Source organism: Parasteatoda tepidariorum, chromosome 5 (genome assembly GCF_043381705.1).
Source record: "Parasteatoda tepidariorum isolate YZ-2023 chromosome 5, CAS_Ptep_4.0, whole genome shotgun sequence".
NCBI classification, from domain to species: domain Eukaryota; kingdom Metazoa; phylum Arthropoda; class Arachnida; order Araneae; family Theridiidae; genus Parasteatoda; species Parasteatoda tepidariorum.
Genome location: NC_092208.1, coordinates 19,469,110 through 19,484,610, shown reverse-complemented (window position 1 = coordinate 19,484,610; position 15,501 = coordinate 19,469,110). Strand labels below are relative to the sequence as shown.

At 26.4% G+C, this 15,501-nt stretch overlaps 1 protein-coding gene across 3 annotated transcripts in view; it reads right to left on the bottom strand.

Moving 5' to 3' along the window:
• The window catches only part of LOC107436606 (lachesin), a 356,602-nt gene extending 347,235 nt beyond the window's left edge, over positions 1 to 9,367 (bottom strand). For 2 of the 3 annotated variants that reach the window (XM_071181171.1, XM_043048543.2), the window contains exon 1: positions 8,428 to 9,328. In XM_071181171.1, coding sequence (XP_071037272.1) covers positions 8,428 to 8,545 — 118 coding nt within the window. In that variant the 5' untranslated portion in view covers positions 8,546 to 9,328. Of the gene's footprint in view, positions 1 to 8,427 lie in introns of all 3 variants that reach the window. The other variant, XM_043048546.2, reaches the window with a different exon arrangement.
• Positions 9,368 to 15,501: the final 6,134 nt, after the last annotated feature.

The window sequence follows — 15,501 nt, the reverse complement described above, 5'->3', positions numbered from 1 at the left end:
TCTTATATATTGTCGGATAATATATTAGTCTATAGAATCAGAATGTAATATGCTTCTGTGCATACTAAAATGTTTTAAAAAGTGGCTTCAATATTATAATTAAAAAGCTACTGATTTATTTCAATTAGCTTCAATCGTAAAATTTCGAAGCAAAAGCAAACAAAAATCATAAACGAAATCAAAAATTTCGTAACTATATTTATTTATTTGACAATATTCTGTGTGTAGTGAATACTAATTTACTACAATATATTTTCTTTCTTTTTTTCATCAGATTTTAATTTTTTAAAATTATCTTGTGATTCCTTATATGTCCAGACGCATTAAAAAATATAGCCATCACTTATTGATTTTGTGTGGCCATGTCTCCTAAGGTCGAAGAAATACATCCAATATATAACTTTATCCCGTCATTATATGCCTTTTCTTTTTTACGCAGAAACAAAGATTGAACTATATCTGTGCCTTAAAGGTCCAACTGGATGGGAAAAAATATATCCCACGCTTTTAAAACAACAAAATAGCTAATTCACAAGAAATATTTGAACTTTAAATAAAACATAAATTAAAATTTTACATAATTGTTTTGACAGGAAAAGCAACGCTTTGTAAAAATTGATTAACAAGTTAAATTCCATAATACGAAACTGTATCAGTTGCAATATATTTACAAATATCCTATGCTTATATAAACTGGCCACATTTTAATTGGCCGGCCATCGCTCAAATATGGCTACTTAACCTAGATATTCCTTATTATTACAGTTCGACTACAAGATTATTAATATAATTTAAGTCAAGTTATCATAAGAATATAAATAAACATTCTACTTTTTAATTAATAAAAAAATTAGAATGTTCTTTCTAAATATTTCATGCAAATTAATATTAAATTTCCTAAACTCTTAATGAAATTCATTATTTGTTCCAGATTATTTTTTTTCCTTCTATACTAAAATTAATGACAATACGTAACTGGAGGACATGAATTGATATGCAATAAATATGAGAAATAATTTTCAACTCAAGAAAAAAAATGCCAACAATAAAAGAGACAAGTAATACAATGAACATGAGACAATGAACGGTCTATTTAATTACAAAGTAACGAGATTAAGTAAGCCGTTTATTAAAATAAATTAAGTAAAAATGGTCCATGTAAATTAGTTTATTTGTTTACTTTAAATATTTGTAAAGAAAAATATTAAAATTGCGGTGTTATTTTCTACAATATTCTGTTGATAAGTTGTTATTAGGAAATCAGTGCAGTAACAAATGTATTTAAGTTATTTCAAATGTTAAATAACTATTAATCACACTAAAATATTCATAAAAATAATACTGCGTTTTAATCTTTTTCTATTAACAAATGAAATAAATTTGATAGAGATTTTTCTATTCTGCTAATAAAAAACAGCAATAATTAAATTTGGAAATAATTTTTTAAAATCATTACTAACTATTTAAGTTAAATGTGTTGAATGTCAAACTGAATTTGGAAACTATAACTTTTTGTGTTTAGCTGATTAGATTCATACAATTTAAAACCTATAATATGAAGTTAAAATCAGAAATTCAACTATCATATTGAAGGTTTAAATTAAATACCATTATTTGAATTGTGTGCAGTTGGTTAGATTTCAGAAATTAAAAAGCTATGATATGAAGTTAAAATTAGAATATCGACTATCATATTGAGCATTTAATTTAAACACCATTATCTGAAGTAGCATAACTGTTACATTTCAAAAGTGGTTGATTTTTTTTAATATTAGGTTATTTAGGAAAAAATATTTACACTATAGTGAAAAAATCGGGTAAAAATAGGGAAGCAATTTCAAAAATTTTGATTTTGCATACATTTTTCCAACTCAGAATGCAAAACATTTTTACCAGATTGATTTTTTTTTCATTCAGGTGTTTTTTTAACAATATGGAGATCCGTAAGCTGTCTAATTGGGAAAAATATTTCCCAATAAAGGAACTATTTTTTTATTATTTCATATTAAGGGAAAACTGGATTTGGAAGGCAGATTGGATTACGGCCTTAAATGTGACTTGCTGATCCGTATACGTGAGCTCCGAAAGGTTATAAAAAAAAACTAATTATGCATTTTACTAAATAAAAGAAAAATCCATTAACAAATATGGATTTGAAGTATTGTAGAGCTTTGTAATTTTAAGTGCAAAGTAAAATCAAAGACGTTGTTTCTGTTATTCCAAATCAGAACCAGCTGCTGAAATTGCTGTTTGGAACTCACTGTTCTAACAAAATTTAAGTTGCAGCATCAATTGTAATGCTGATTTATTAATGTATTTATTTACGGATTTCTTTTATAAATTTAATGATATGAAACGAATTTAATTAATTTTACGTTTGAAAAATGAAAAAAAAAATAATTTTAAGTGTTTTGTGATCAGAACTAACTGAAACCATTTGACAACACTGGAAATATATAAGTATAAGAAATTTCCCACTAAGAAAAAGCTTGGTCGAAGTTAACAAAATATGGTAAAATTAACAGTGCTTTTGGCTTCTTCGGACAACCAAAAAGCACAGTAGATTTTACCGAAGCACTTTGGTAATGATTTTAGAAAATTTACTTACAAAACCTGGTTTTATAATATGTTATAAAATTTCGTAAATATGGCAAAATTTAACAATTTTATCATGATACCTAAGACCATTACAGCATGGCGTGAAAAGTACTTATTCGGCTAAATTAAGTTTTCGGTTTCGCTTTTTTTTAACTAAACATGTGACAATAAGAACTATGATTTTGGAAACCTGAATTATTGGTAGACTGTTATCATTTGAAGGAAACAATTAGTGAATGAATGGTTCAAATACCGTTTATTTTGGCTTTATCAATATTTTTTTAACAAACAAATATTTTATTGCTATACAGCACTGCAATTTAAATAGAATTTTTTCTCCATGCTAGCTAGTGCTTAAAAATTTCTTTAAGAACATTCCACAGCATTNAGCAAAAGTCTTTCATGTTTAATTTATTGTGCATAATACTAAGAAAGAATTTATTTGTATTTAAACGAAATTCAATTAAAATATCTATAGAAAATATGAAAATAAATAATTTTAAATTTTAAATTAAAAGATGCGAAAAAAATCTGAGAATAAAATTCATTTGCAAGTAAACATAACTGAAATATTCATATATTCTTGCTGAAATATAAGACAATTCCTTTGAGCTGAACTTTATTATTAACGATCTGAAAATGCTCTTTTAAATATACTTAAAATCTGATCATTCCAGATGTCTTTAAAATAAATTTCTAATTTAAGTTAAATGAAATATATTCTGAAATATTCAGTATCATATCATAAAAGGATTTAAGGCTTTGAAAAGAAAATAAATAGCATAAACCTTATTGAATAAATATATTTTATTACTTTTTTAAATATTATATACCTTTAATCATATAAAATGTCTATTCAAACTGTGATTTAAAAATGTAACATCTATTTAGATAAGAAAANAAGGATTTAAGGCTTTTAAAAGAAAATAAATAGCATAAACCTATATTGAATAAATATATTTTATTACTTTTTTAAATATTATATACCTTTAATCATATAAAATGTTTATTCAAACTGTGATTTAAAAAAGTAATATCTATTTAGATAAGAAAAGAAATAATATTTTCTCAAAAAGAGAATTCAACTGCTGCTTTCCTTTTGAACTATATTCAAGAATGTTTTTATTTTTATTTTCTTAATAAATGATGTTACAGTAAATAAAGTTAATGGAATTTGATAAGCATACATTTGGAAGATATATAATAAAAAGACAGGGGGATTAATATAGCCGCTTAATAGTTTCCTTTTTAATTTCATACATTTTAACTACAGTAGGTTGTTAATGTTTATATCATTGTTATAACTTTACAATATTCTTTTAATTCACAATACAATCTATTGTGAAAAAATTTTTCAGCATAAGACATATTTTATCACTCATTTTCATCGCAGATTTTTTGAGTTCTTCTAAAATACATTGTTATTCGATTCAGTTGATTCAAAATCTTATAAAATGGATGAATAGTATTTATTTAGTAATAAATTTCATAATTTAAGCTAAGCAGTATTAAAACGTATTGAATAAATAAACATAATAAATTGTAATTTTTTGAATGGGCACATTGTTTAACCTTATAATATTTGTTCTAGGTATATACATATTAAATAGACTTGCAATACTAGTTTATGTTTAAGATATATTTCTATAACAAAAACTATAAACTTGTTTATTTGTCCATCTGTGTGCTTCTCTTATATTTCTAAAACAGTTTGTTCTCGCTTGCAAAAAGGGGGACATTGGGACCCAACATCCGAAAAGATTATTTAAAAATTCCATTTGGTTTTTTTAACAAAAAAGTTTAGAAAGAAATGTTTTTTTCTTGTTCAGAATAAGTCATTGCTAATAAACTGTAGACGAGTCTGTTTTTTTTCTTTATAATATTTAATAGAGAGATATTTGCCAAATCAGTGATATTTGCTAAATTACAGGTTCATTCAATCAAAAAATTAGTTTTTTTCAGATATTTAGTAATTAATTTTTAATTGTTCGTCATGTCAAAAGCATTCGATGATAAATGTGAATAGCATATGAGGTCTACATTCCTGATTAGTTTTTCTCAAAGTTTATAAAACAGCAGATAAGTTTTGTTTATTGTTATGAGTTTAAAAAGTATTTCCATAAGACTAAATAATTTGAAACTAGCAATAATTGGAAAAAAATAATCAACTAAAAAGTATAGCTATAGAAAAAAATAGACTTATTCTCTTAGGAAAACTATAAGAATTATCAATACTATTATTGACGTAAAAGACGATTAATCTTTTTCTGAAATAGTTACTACTGTCATTAAGGAAATTGAGACTATTTTAATAGGAACCATATTTACTACTCTCTCACAGCTCTCTCTGTCTCAACAACCTCTCACAGGTACCATATTATTTGGTCAACTATCTTTCCTAAAAGGATAAATATCAGGCGAAGAAAATTTTTCGATTGTGATAAATTTTACTTGTCATGAGTTTGACTTGAGCTGTAGCATCATGAGGTATGGTATTTATGAAATGTACTTCTATATCGCGTTTTGCTTATTCTAATAACGTATCGACATAGCGAAACATACAATAATAAATAAATAAATAAAGTGGAGTTGTTTAAGCTTTGCAAATTCTATTTGTTCATGCCTTCCAGTTTTGTGCATAATAACGTGGATCAAATAAACGCTGTAAATGTATCTTATAATGTGTGCAAAAATGTTGAAAACGCAGATGTGTTCCAAAATGATTGAAATATTTCTTTCTGAAAAGAAGATAAAGTTTTTAAAACTTATTTTTACTGCATTTATGCGTTTATTTTTTCTTAGCTACGTATTAATAAAGAAATAATATTTTTTGTCATTATTTAAGTATCGAATCTGAGAGAGTTTTTCAAAATTTTGATCAATACTAAAAGTCTTAAAATATTTGTTTGAAGTTACGATTAAATTAATCACTGAATTATAAGAATTATAATGTACTATTTAATACTCGTGATTATGTTAATTTATTCAAATTTTAGAATAGCTTGAAAATGCTGATAAAATACGTCCAAGATTATTATCAAGAAAATAAGGTGAAGTTAAACATTTTCTAAATAATTTTTAAAAAATAATAAAACGCAGACGTACTTAGTTTTAATTATTTATGGTAAATATAGGACACTAACACATTCAAATTATAAACTTCATAAAACACTTTCAATTTACTGGAAACTATTTAGTGAACCGAGTAAAGCAAACTAAAACAAAGAGACATAAAATATTGTCTCTTGTCAGAATTATGTTGTGAGAGCAATAAATAAAATATTTTGCCTGTTAAATTGAATAAAATTTTTAACAAAACATCTAATTAAATTGCAAGATGTAGTTCATCTATTTTAACTAATTCATTTATCAACTGCTGTGACTACTTCGTTATTTGCATCGTTTAATAAAGTTAGCATTTGGAGAGTATCTGCGAATGGATTCGAATTGCCCTTAAGCCCAAACCGACTCTGTATCGACGCTTTCCCTGTGTGCACTAGTTTCCCTTAACCTTTTGTTTGTACTGCAGAGAAAACACATACAACTCGGGGAAATAAGGTTCAGCAAAACGAAGTTAGGCAAAATATTCTTTAGCTCAATGGATGTTAATCAATGCTGCTAGAAGATAGATTGCAATATGATTAAATATTACACGAGTAGTTATGAGCTACTTAATACCAATAAATACTATTATCATAGTTTTAGTTTTCTTTATTCCTTGCTGTGAAGGATAATTTGATAATTTAATAGATGCAGAGAGAAACACTTTCTCAGTTACTTCTTCCGCAAATACATTACTCATAATAATGTTAGTAATACATTTATCAAAATAATTTCTTCACATTGTACTTTTCTTGCTTTTTCTACACAGCGAAAAAAATGTGTTTAAAACTACCTGTATATGGTAAAATTTACCGTGCTTCAGACTCTATGGGAATGCTAAAAAATTCGACAATTTTTATCAAAGCACTTCAGTAATGATTTCGGTAAAATTAACTGTAAAACATCGTTTTGAAATTTGATAAATGCGGTATCATTTGGTAACTTTATAATGACACTTTTGTGCCATGCATAAAAGCCATTTATTTTGTTGAGTTTGATGTCTTTTTTTAACACTAATGTGTTGTAATTAAATCTATAATGCGAAAACCAAAATTTCCGGCAAATCCTTACCACTCAGTTTTATATAGTACTTTTTTATTATTTTTTTATGTTTTTTGGAATGTTATGGAAATTTAATCTGATTGGTTTTTCTTCTTTTCCTCTTATTTTTCCTTTTATTAAATTTTTCTAAATATCTCGTTGTTCGCTAATGAAGATATAAACTTTACCAAAATAAATTATGTCCCTTAAACATTCGTAATTTCATCGCAGGCGTTTAAGTAGCATTTTTTAACTCAACCAAAAAAGTAAAAAAAAAAAACAAATTTGACAGTATAATTGACCTACATTTTTTTAAAGCATTTTAATTTACATAAATGTTATCATTAAGTTAAAATAATAGATATTCTGCAAAATATTTGAAAAAATTCTTACAGAAATCAAAGTGAAATTGTAGGGATAAAACTTCCACTCAAAATGCAGTCTTTTTTTAAACATATTTTATAATCCACAATTAGAAATTTGACACAAATACTAATATATATATATATATATATATATATATCATACTTATCATCATGATCATACTTATATTATTTTCATTGAAATTTTCGAAAATCTTCCTCAATTTTCAAAACCGTAAAAAGTAGGTTTTATGTAGTATTTTAACCAATAAAGTACTCGCGTATGCGCAGACAAGACTATGTAATTTTATTATAGTTTTAAGTTAACTTGTTTTGCCATTAAAATGTAATATTGTAGTTGAAGACGGCCCAAATTTATTTTTCAAGGCATACTTTAGAGTATTATCTTAAAAATTAGCTCTGCAAATTATGTCAAAACTAATTTAAGAATTGTAAAAATTATGATTTTCTGAAATCTCTAGTATTTTTGAAGAGAGCACCTATGAATTTCTAAAGCAAGTTTGATTTAACTATATCTGCATATTTCTTGGAATGTTTTGCGCTATAGGAAATGTATACTAAAAAGATTTTATTGAAAATCTCTCGCAAAATTTCCTTTCATAATTATGTTCATTTACTAAATTTTGTACATTTTGATTTGCTTGTTAACATCGAATCTGATAACGAAAAAAAAATCTTGGAAAAAAAAACAAGATATGTGTCCTCATTCAGAAAGGGGGACCAAATTTACTCAAACTGCATCAAACATAAAAAATTTATGATAAATTAACCTGTTATTTTAGGAATTGGTTACTATAAAAACGAGCAATAGAACTGAAGGCAGTTACAATACATTTTTAATATCCTGAAAAACTATATAATATTTTGAGCTAATTTAAATTTTTGAAATATAAAAAATGTGTTTTGTTGTTTTTAATAAATGATCATTGCCAGAAATAATAATTTATCTTTAGATCACTTCTTACGCTTTAACATTATAGATAACTATGGGGTCAGCGTTACCCCGTCTTAAACATTAAAGCAATATTTTGAAATTAGTACTGTAAAGGTTGAACGAATTAAAATTTCTGGCAACTCAGCTCTAAAATGGAATTTTATTTTCTTTTTAAAAAAATCAGTATTCCCTTTTTTTAATTAAAGATTTGAAAATATACCATTCACGCGGATATTTGCTCTTTGTTTTGTTAAAGAAATTCAAGTATATAGGTATAGATATGTAAGAAATATTCATAAAAACACAACGTTCAAATTTTTTTGATTAAAAAAATAGTGCTGAACAAAAAAAAAGATTTATAGTTCTTACCTTCTGCTCTGCCGAAGGAGTAGCTAAGCTCCAAGGCAATGAAAGTGCAGAATAATGTTATCCTAACCACAGATAATAGATTCATTCTGTCTCTTTGTTTTTGGCAAAAATATTTCATATTCACAAAGATATAATGTCAAAAATCCACAAAAAATCTTTCGTATCACTCCTTGTTTATAAAATTCCAAGACTATTTAATCTGCATGAAGCTGAATGTGCATTAATAGAAGTGTTTCACAAAGTAAACACTGTCCACAAAAGTTCACAATTCCCACTTTAAAAACATCTAAACAAAATAGCACATTAATTATGTCGAGATTTAGAAATATCAGTTTCTATCTTTGGAAGGAAATATAAGTTTTAGAAACTGTATCCTTTGTATCAACAGCAATAATAATATTCCCACCCCAGGAAAAAGGATACAATTTTAAAACGAGTTTTAAAATTTCCTAAAAATCTTTTATTTTCGAACGCTTTATTTTACTCCGTTTGATTTAAAATCCGAAGTAGAAAGAGAATGTAAACAAAAATATCCATATTTGCAAAAGTTCACCGACTTTTCACTTAAATCCATCACGATGAAGCAAAATGTATTTCTGGAAAACAATATATCTTTTAATCTAAAAGATGGAATTGATCAGAGCGTGGATAATTTATTATTCCATGCGGAGCAGTATTTTTACATAGGTATCCCTAAATAGGAGAGCTAATAAAATGCTTCGGATTCAAACTGAATCACAACATGGATTAGGACAACAAGGGGGTGCAAACTAACCCCCTTTTTTCCACAGGCGGATAAGTTCCAAAGATGCGGATCAGCGCATGCACTGCGGATAGTCCCGTTACGTTCCTGGCAGGACTCGAACGGTACTGGCCGGTCGATCGTTTCTCTCACAAAGGTAGGGTTGTCACATTGCGCCAAGAGATCCACGCCAAGATCTCGCCGCAAGAAGCGATAAGTTGGGAGCATCGGTCTTCAGTTTAGCGAGTGTTTGGCGAGATTCGTGAGTATGCGGCAAATCGGTGTATTGTTTTCATGTAAATGTATATTTGAAGAGCAGCTCGCGGGTGTAAGCTGCTCACGATTATTGTTTACAATGGTTGTAGTTTTACTGCTTTTTGTAAAGAAAGATAAAAAAAATAAAATAAAAAAAGCGAGGAATCAATTTCCATATTATTGTTTTCTTCGCTTATAAATGCGCTATGTACCAGTTTCGGGCGAGTGTGCATACTAAAAAAGTACTCTCTGATATAGTAAGAAATAAATAATGCCTCAAACAGGCGAGACAAAATGAGTAAAAATGAAGTTTTAATATTTATGGTTAAGGAGACATTGTAGATAATGTTTATGATACGCTTTTTTTTGCGGCTGAAAAACAATTGATAAATTATTTAAACGAAATGAGATCGCGTTTTTCTTATTTATTTTCGTGTATCTTTGCTGCTATATTCCAATACGATTAATTTTTCTTTCTTCTTATTTACTGAGATATGAAATGCTTGTTCTAAATAGTTTAGCAATTTATTCGTTTCGGGAATTTATAAACGTTATCGATGTTTATGTATCTAATTATTTGTTTTCTTATTCTTTATTTAAAACAAATATAATGATGTATTATAAATAAATTAGCATTTTTGGATAATTGGAAGACAGATAAAAATTAAAAAGAAAGTATATTAACATTTATTTCAGATATAAATGAAAAGAAATATTACCATAAAAACAATCAAATTAACTTTTGTTTTCATGATCAGTTTTTTGTTTTTTTAGACGTTTAACAAATTAGTCGTATGAACAAATTATTTGTTTAAAAATTATATTTTGTAGATACAAAACTGAATTTGAAAAAAAAAATGGCTAATATTTAAAATTGGCTTGTTTATATATTTTAATCAATAAGCAAGTGACATCTGATAAGTTTATCTATATATAAAGAAATTTGGAGAATACATTTTTCAAATTGGTAACATTTTAAAATCAACTTTAGAAACTTTTGTAACTTCTATATGAGTTTAGGTTAAACGTAAATAAAAAAATTTATGAAAATATAATTAATAGTTATAACACATATAGTATGCTCAAAAAAACTATTCTTCCAGTCTTTAAATATTTTATAACTATAAGCTAATATATGAGAAAACAAATAGTTATTGAAAGAATTTGTCAAACAATATATTGGGTCAGGTTTTTCAACAGCTGTAATGAAATAAAAGGAAATTGCTAATCAGTGAAGTTTGATTTCTGATTAAAAAAATAACTTAAAACAACCATTTTGAATGTTTTCTGTATGAAGGCGAAGCATTTTAGTTAAAGATCATTTATTCGGTTTAAGTTAATTTAGAATTTTTTATTTTTTACTAAACGTCGGGAAAAGTGAAAAATAATTTTGAAAACCAGAGTTTTCGGCAAAACTTAATCTTGGAAACGAAAAAATTACTAAATGATGGGTTTAAATACCGTATATTTCGGTTTTATCAAACAGAATTAAGATTTTTCTTTTTCGATAGAAATGTCATTACCACGCGGTACTTAGTTTTAAATTATTACAATAATTGTAAATTATTGCAATGATTGTTAATTATAACAAAATTGTTAAATATTGCAAAATTTAAATTAATATTTTTACTAAAAAATTTTCATTTTTATTCCCGTGCAGTAATTCAAAAAAAAAAATTCAATGAAGACAAAATATTTTAATGTTGTCATTTAAACGTAAAAGCCATTCCGAAATATTTTTTTCTGAAATATTTTATAAATAATGCACTTCAAAAGCAAAAGAAGCTCTTCAAAAGATTTTAAGGTTTGAGGGAAAATATTTTATGTGTGAAGCAATTATTATAGGAAAAAATAAAAATTTATGGTGCAAAAAACCTGTGCAAGACAGCAAAATTGAACGTTCTAAGGATACTAACTATTAATAAATCCACAATTGAAATCGTTATGCGCTTTCAAGTCACACACCTTATGCTACTTTACTTTCTTATTCTCAATTAAGACTTCGTAACTTATGCTGGTGCAGTTAATCTAGAATTATCAGAGGCAAAGTAACCACCTCAATTTTAGCCACTTTATACTATTAGAAATTTCCAGGAAAATAGTTAAATAGCAATTAATTTAATTGTCAGTTTACCATATTCAAACAAAATAGTCAAATAACCATAAATAAGATGATATTCAAATCGCTAACTGTTAGAAAAACAGTTTATTAACTGTTTTCACTTATATAGCGTAAAAAACAGAGTTTTATCGCAACAACTAGGTCCACCTAATGAAGTCACTTAGTCCCTTACAGCTGGGCAAACAGAACAGATGACAAACAGAAAAAGAGTTTGATAATCAGCGTTGATACCACAATATTGCTTCCTTTCAATATTGCTTCCTTCCTAAAAAAGAAGAGTTTCAAGTATTCTGAACTCCTCAATATCTGATCCTGGAATAACATGAAAAGTCTAGTATTTCTCAAAGTTGAAAAAACCAAACAGATAAGCTAATTAAACTACATTTTACGATTCATATGATTAAACACAACTCAACCGCAACTAAACTTCAATGACCATTATCTAATGAAATTCATAGCTCTGATATCCAATTAAATTTCGTTTTTAAGGTTTTGAAACCATGCTAGTTGTAAATGGTAAAAAAAATCATACTTGTTTCGGTTTGCTTGTTGACCATACTTGTTTCAAAACCGCGAAAGGAAAAAAAAATGTTCCTCTATCGTAAACTTTATGGTTAGTTGAGTGAACAGACTGCTGCTGGCTATTTTACCATAATTTAAGAACATGAATTTTAGCATTGAATATTGTGTTACCGAATTAAACTCTCGGTTGATTTTAGCTTTATAATATTATTCTAAGTTTTACAATTTACATAACTTTAAAGTAATTCTAACTGTGTACGTAAATATTGCCTCAAAGAGCAGTTTCAGCATTTAGAAGAAGCTTGATCGACTTAAGTAATTGAAAATTTTAGAATTATTCTTAGCTAATTTAACTTGAGATTATTATTAACCAACCAAATTTAATTAAAAGCTATATACTATTTTATTCAAGGTAAAACAAACACAATGTTCATACTATGTACCCCTCAATGTTTATACAATATTCCCCAATGTTTATACAATGTTCCATAAACCAAGATCAAAAGAATACTTTAATTCGTGCCCCACAGCTATTTATAACTGTTTAATACATTTCGGAGAAAAGATTGTTGTTATTATTTTTAAAGTAAATGTTTAATGTGGTTTTGTGTACTTCTATGTTCAAATAATTCATTTTTAACTGTGTATCAAAATATGGGGAAAAGAAATAGAAATACGAAATTATTCTCCGCAAAGAATTAATATCCTTATTATTTTCTCATAGACTATTATTAATGAAGAAATGAACACTAAATATTATTAAATTGTATAAGAATATACTTTAATAAAGGAATTACACTGTTTTATAAATTATCCTAATTTCTTAATTAAAATTTATTATTAATCAAAAATTCTTTTGATAATAATTATAAGTCATAAAAATATTTTCGTATGACAACACTTTCTTATTTGGCACCAAGAGTATCCATGTTTCCAAAATTTGAATCCATACACTTAAGCTTCTAATTTGAGAGAGTATATTTCATAGCAGATCATACATTGAAAATGATGAAAAATGATAAAAAGTAAGAATTCTTAGAAGACCACCTACATGCGCAAAAAGATCTCCTATTTAGCGTTTTATGACAATTAGAGAGATAAAAGACATTTAAGTTATCCCTTTGCAATCACAGCTAATGTCACGGTGTCTCAAAGTGAAGTAAGTGATAAAACAATTGGACTACACTTCACACCACCACTTCCATAATCGGGACCAAATGAACAGGAAGGTCCTTATCATGTACTTTAATAAGTAACATAGTATCTCTTAAAAATTAATTATTCTCATTAAAATTAATGTAATGAATTATGATGCGTCTATCGACAAATATGTTAATCGACAAGGAGAAGCAGGAAAAAATAAAGAGTTGTTCCTTACAAAATTTCAAAGTGTTTCAGGGGGCTTAAGTTCTTAAAAATTTAACTTTACAAACTTAACTTCAGCTGTTTATAATCAATTTGTAAGTTATTATATTCGCACATGAGGTTGTTTTGAGGCTGATAGAATTCTACAATACAGTATCCTGCTGTTTTTGAGATGTGTATGGTATTCCTACTACACTTCAAATAATTTAATATATTTGAGGGGAGAATAATTTTCATCCGATTTCAATTAAAAGTATTGCTAAACTCTATATGGGAATGATTTTATGAGGTGTAAATGAAGTTAAAATTTAGGCTTATTGATGAAGTTATTTTTGGCGCAAAACATACTCTCATTTTCTACCTCCAGTGTTCCTATTATCCGAATCAATGAAACATTGAATCAATGAATTGGAATGGGTTACGCATTAATGAATGGCTAATGGAATAATAAAATGGCTAATGCATTTTGACATTATTGGAGTTATGAAATTGCATTATAAAATCTTGTTCCAAGCAATAGATTAGCTGAAAACTCTAAAATTGCTGCTTAATTAAAATGAGTGCAGAAAAACTTTGGGTTTGTAATAATATTAAAAGTATCAAATTATATTTGTTAAAATAAATTTGTTTTTCAAAGAGTGAAAATAAAACAAAAAAATGCAATAAATGAAAAACTGAAATGTAATACTATATACAACAGAAAACAAAATAATAAGAACTTCTTTCTTAAAAAATTTCAAAACATGGAAAGATAATTCTTAAAATTATAAATTTAAAGAACTCAATGTCAAAAGAAGTATGTTTAATGTCAAAGGGAAAAAAACCAGTAATGAGGCGAGAGGTGTTTTTTTCCAATATGTATTAAAAGAAAGCGACAATATTTTGAATCGAACAAAAATTGACTTTATTTTCAAAAGAAAGATACAATAAGAAAAATAAATTTTTCCTTGAAATTACAGCGTAGCATCATCATAAGAAGTCATTATAGAACCCCAGCCTTAAGGCAATATTCTATCGACCGAAGTATTGAAGTTTGTGATTGCTTAGCTTTTCCAATTTTTCTCTTAAAGTATTTTTATTATGATTTAATGTTTATTTATTCAACATTTAATGTTCCAAAGAAAGTTTTCAAAAATAAGCGTTTGAATTAGAGTTTGATTAAAAAAGTTTTACCGTTTTTAAATTTTTCCCCAGTGCTTTAAATAATATTTTATGAATAATTAGTAGCATGCATTAATTTATTGCGCTTTTTAAAATTTTATTTTCGCTAAGTGACTCTGGACAATATATGAACGAACAAGTATTAAGTCTTCGGGCAATAAGCTGAAAATCTTTTATGATAAAGCAAAAAGGTTACTTCCTTTTAAGTAAAGTAGAGAAAAGGTTTAAATTTAAGTTCTTTTTCCAATTCTATATAAATAGAGAAAAATTTCCTAATGTAACATATATATATATATATATGGGTTATTCTCACGAAAACTGTCATTTTTCAGTTCATAAAATCCCAAAAAAGTAAAGTGAATAAAAAGCTCTGAAACTTTTTATATTAATAGAAATATGTAATGGCATTATAAAGAAAGTNTATATATATATATATTGAAAATTGTGCTGCGTGACAGAAAACATTTATGATCGGTACGGCAAATTTCTATGCGTGAAGATTTGTTCAATACGGATGCGTAATGGAAAGCTTTGAATGGGTGAATATTTCGAGTCAAACTCGTGTGTTTTCAGAGCGATTGAAAATCGTGTTGAAATATAATTTAAAAACAAAAGGAAATAATATATTATTGATGAATTATTACTTAATTTTAATGAAAGAAAATTTTAATTAAAAAAAAAACTAGACAACTCTATAGTTTTAGTTCTTTCTCATTTTCAATAAAAATACCGATACATGTTTCTTTTTTTCACAGGTAATTCATAGTTAAACTTTTTTTTCTTAAAACAATTCAAAAATTTAACATTTTCCATAATTTAACATTAAATATATCTGTAATTTTTGTTATGCATTTATAAATAACAAATTAAAAAAAAAATTGGCAGCGATGTGTATAAAATAAATTTA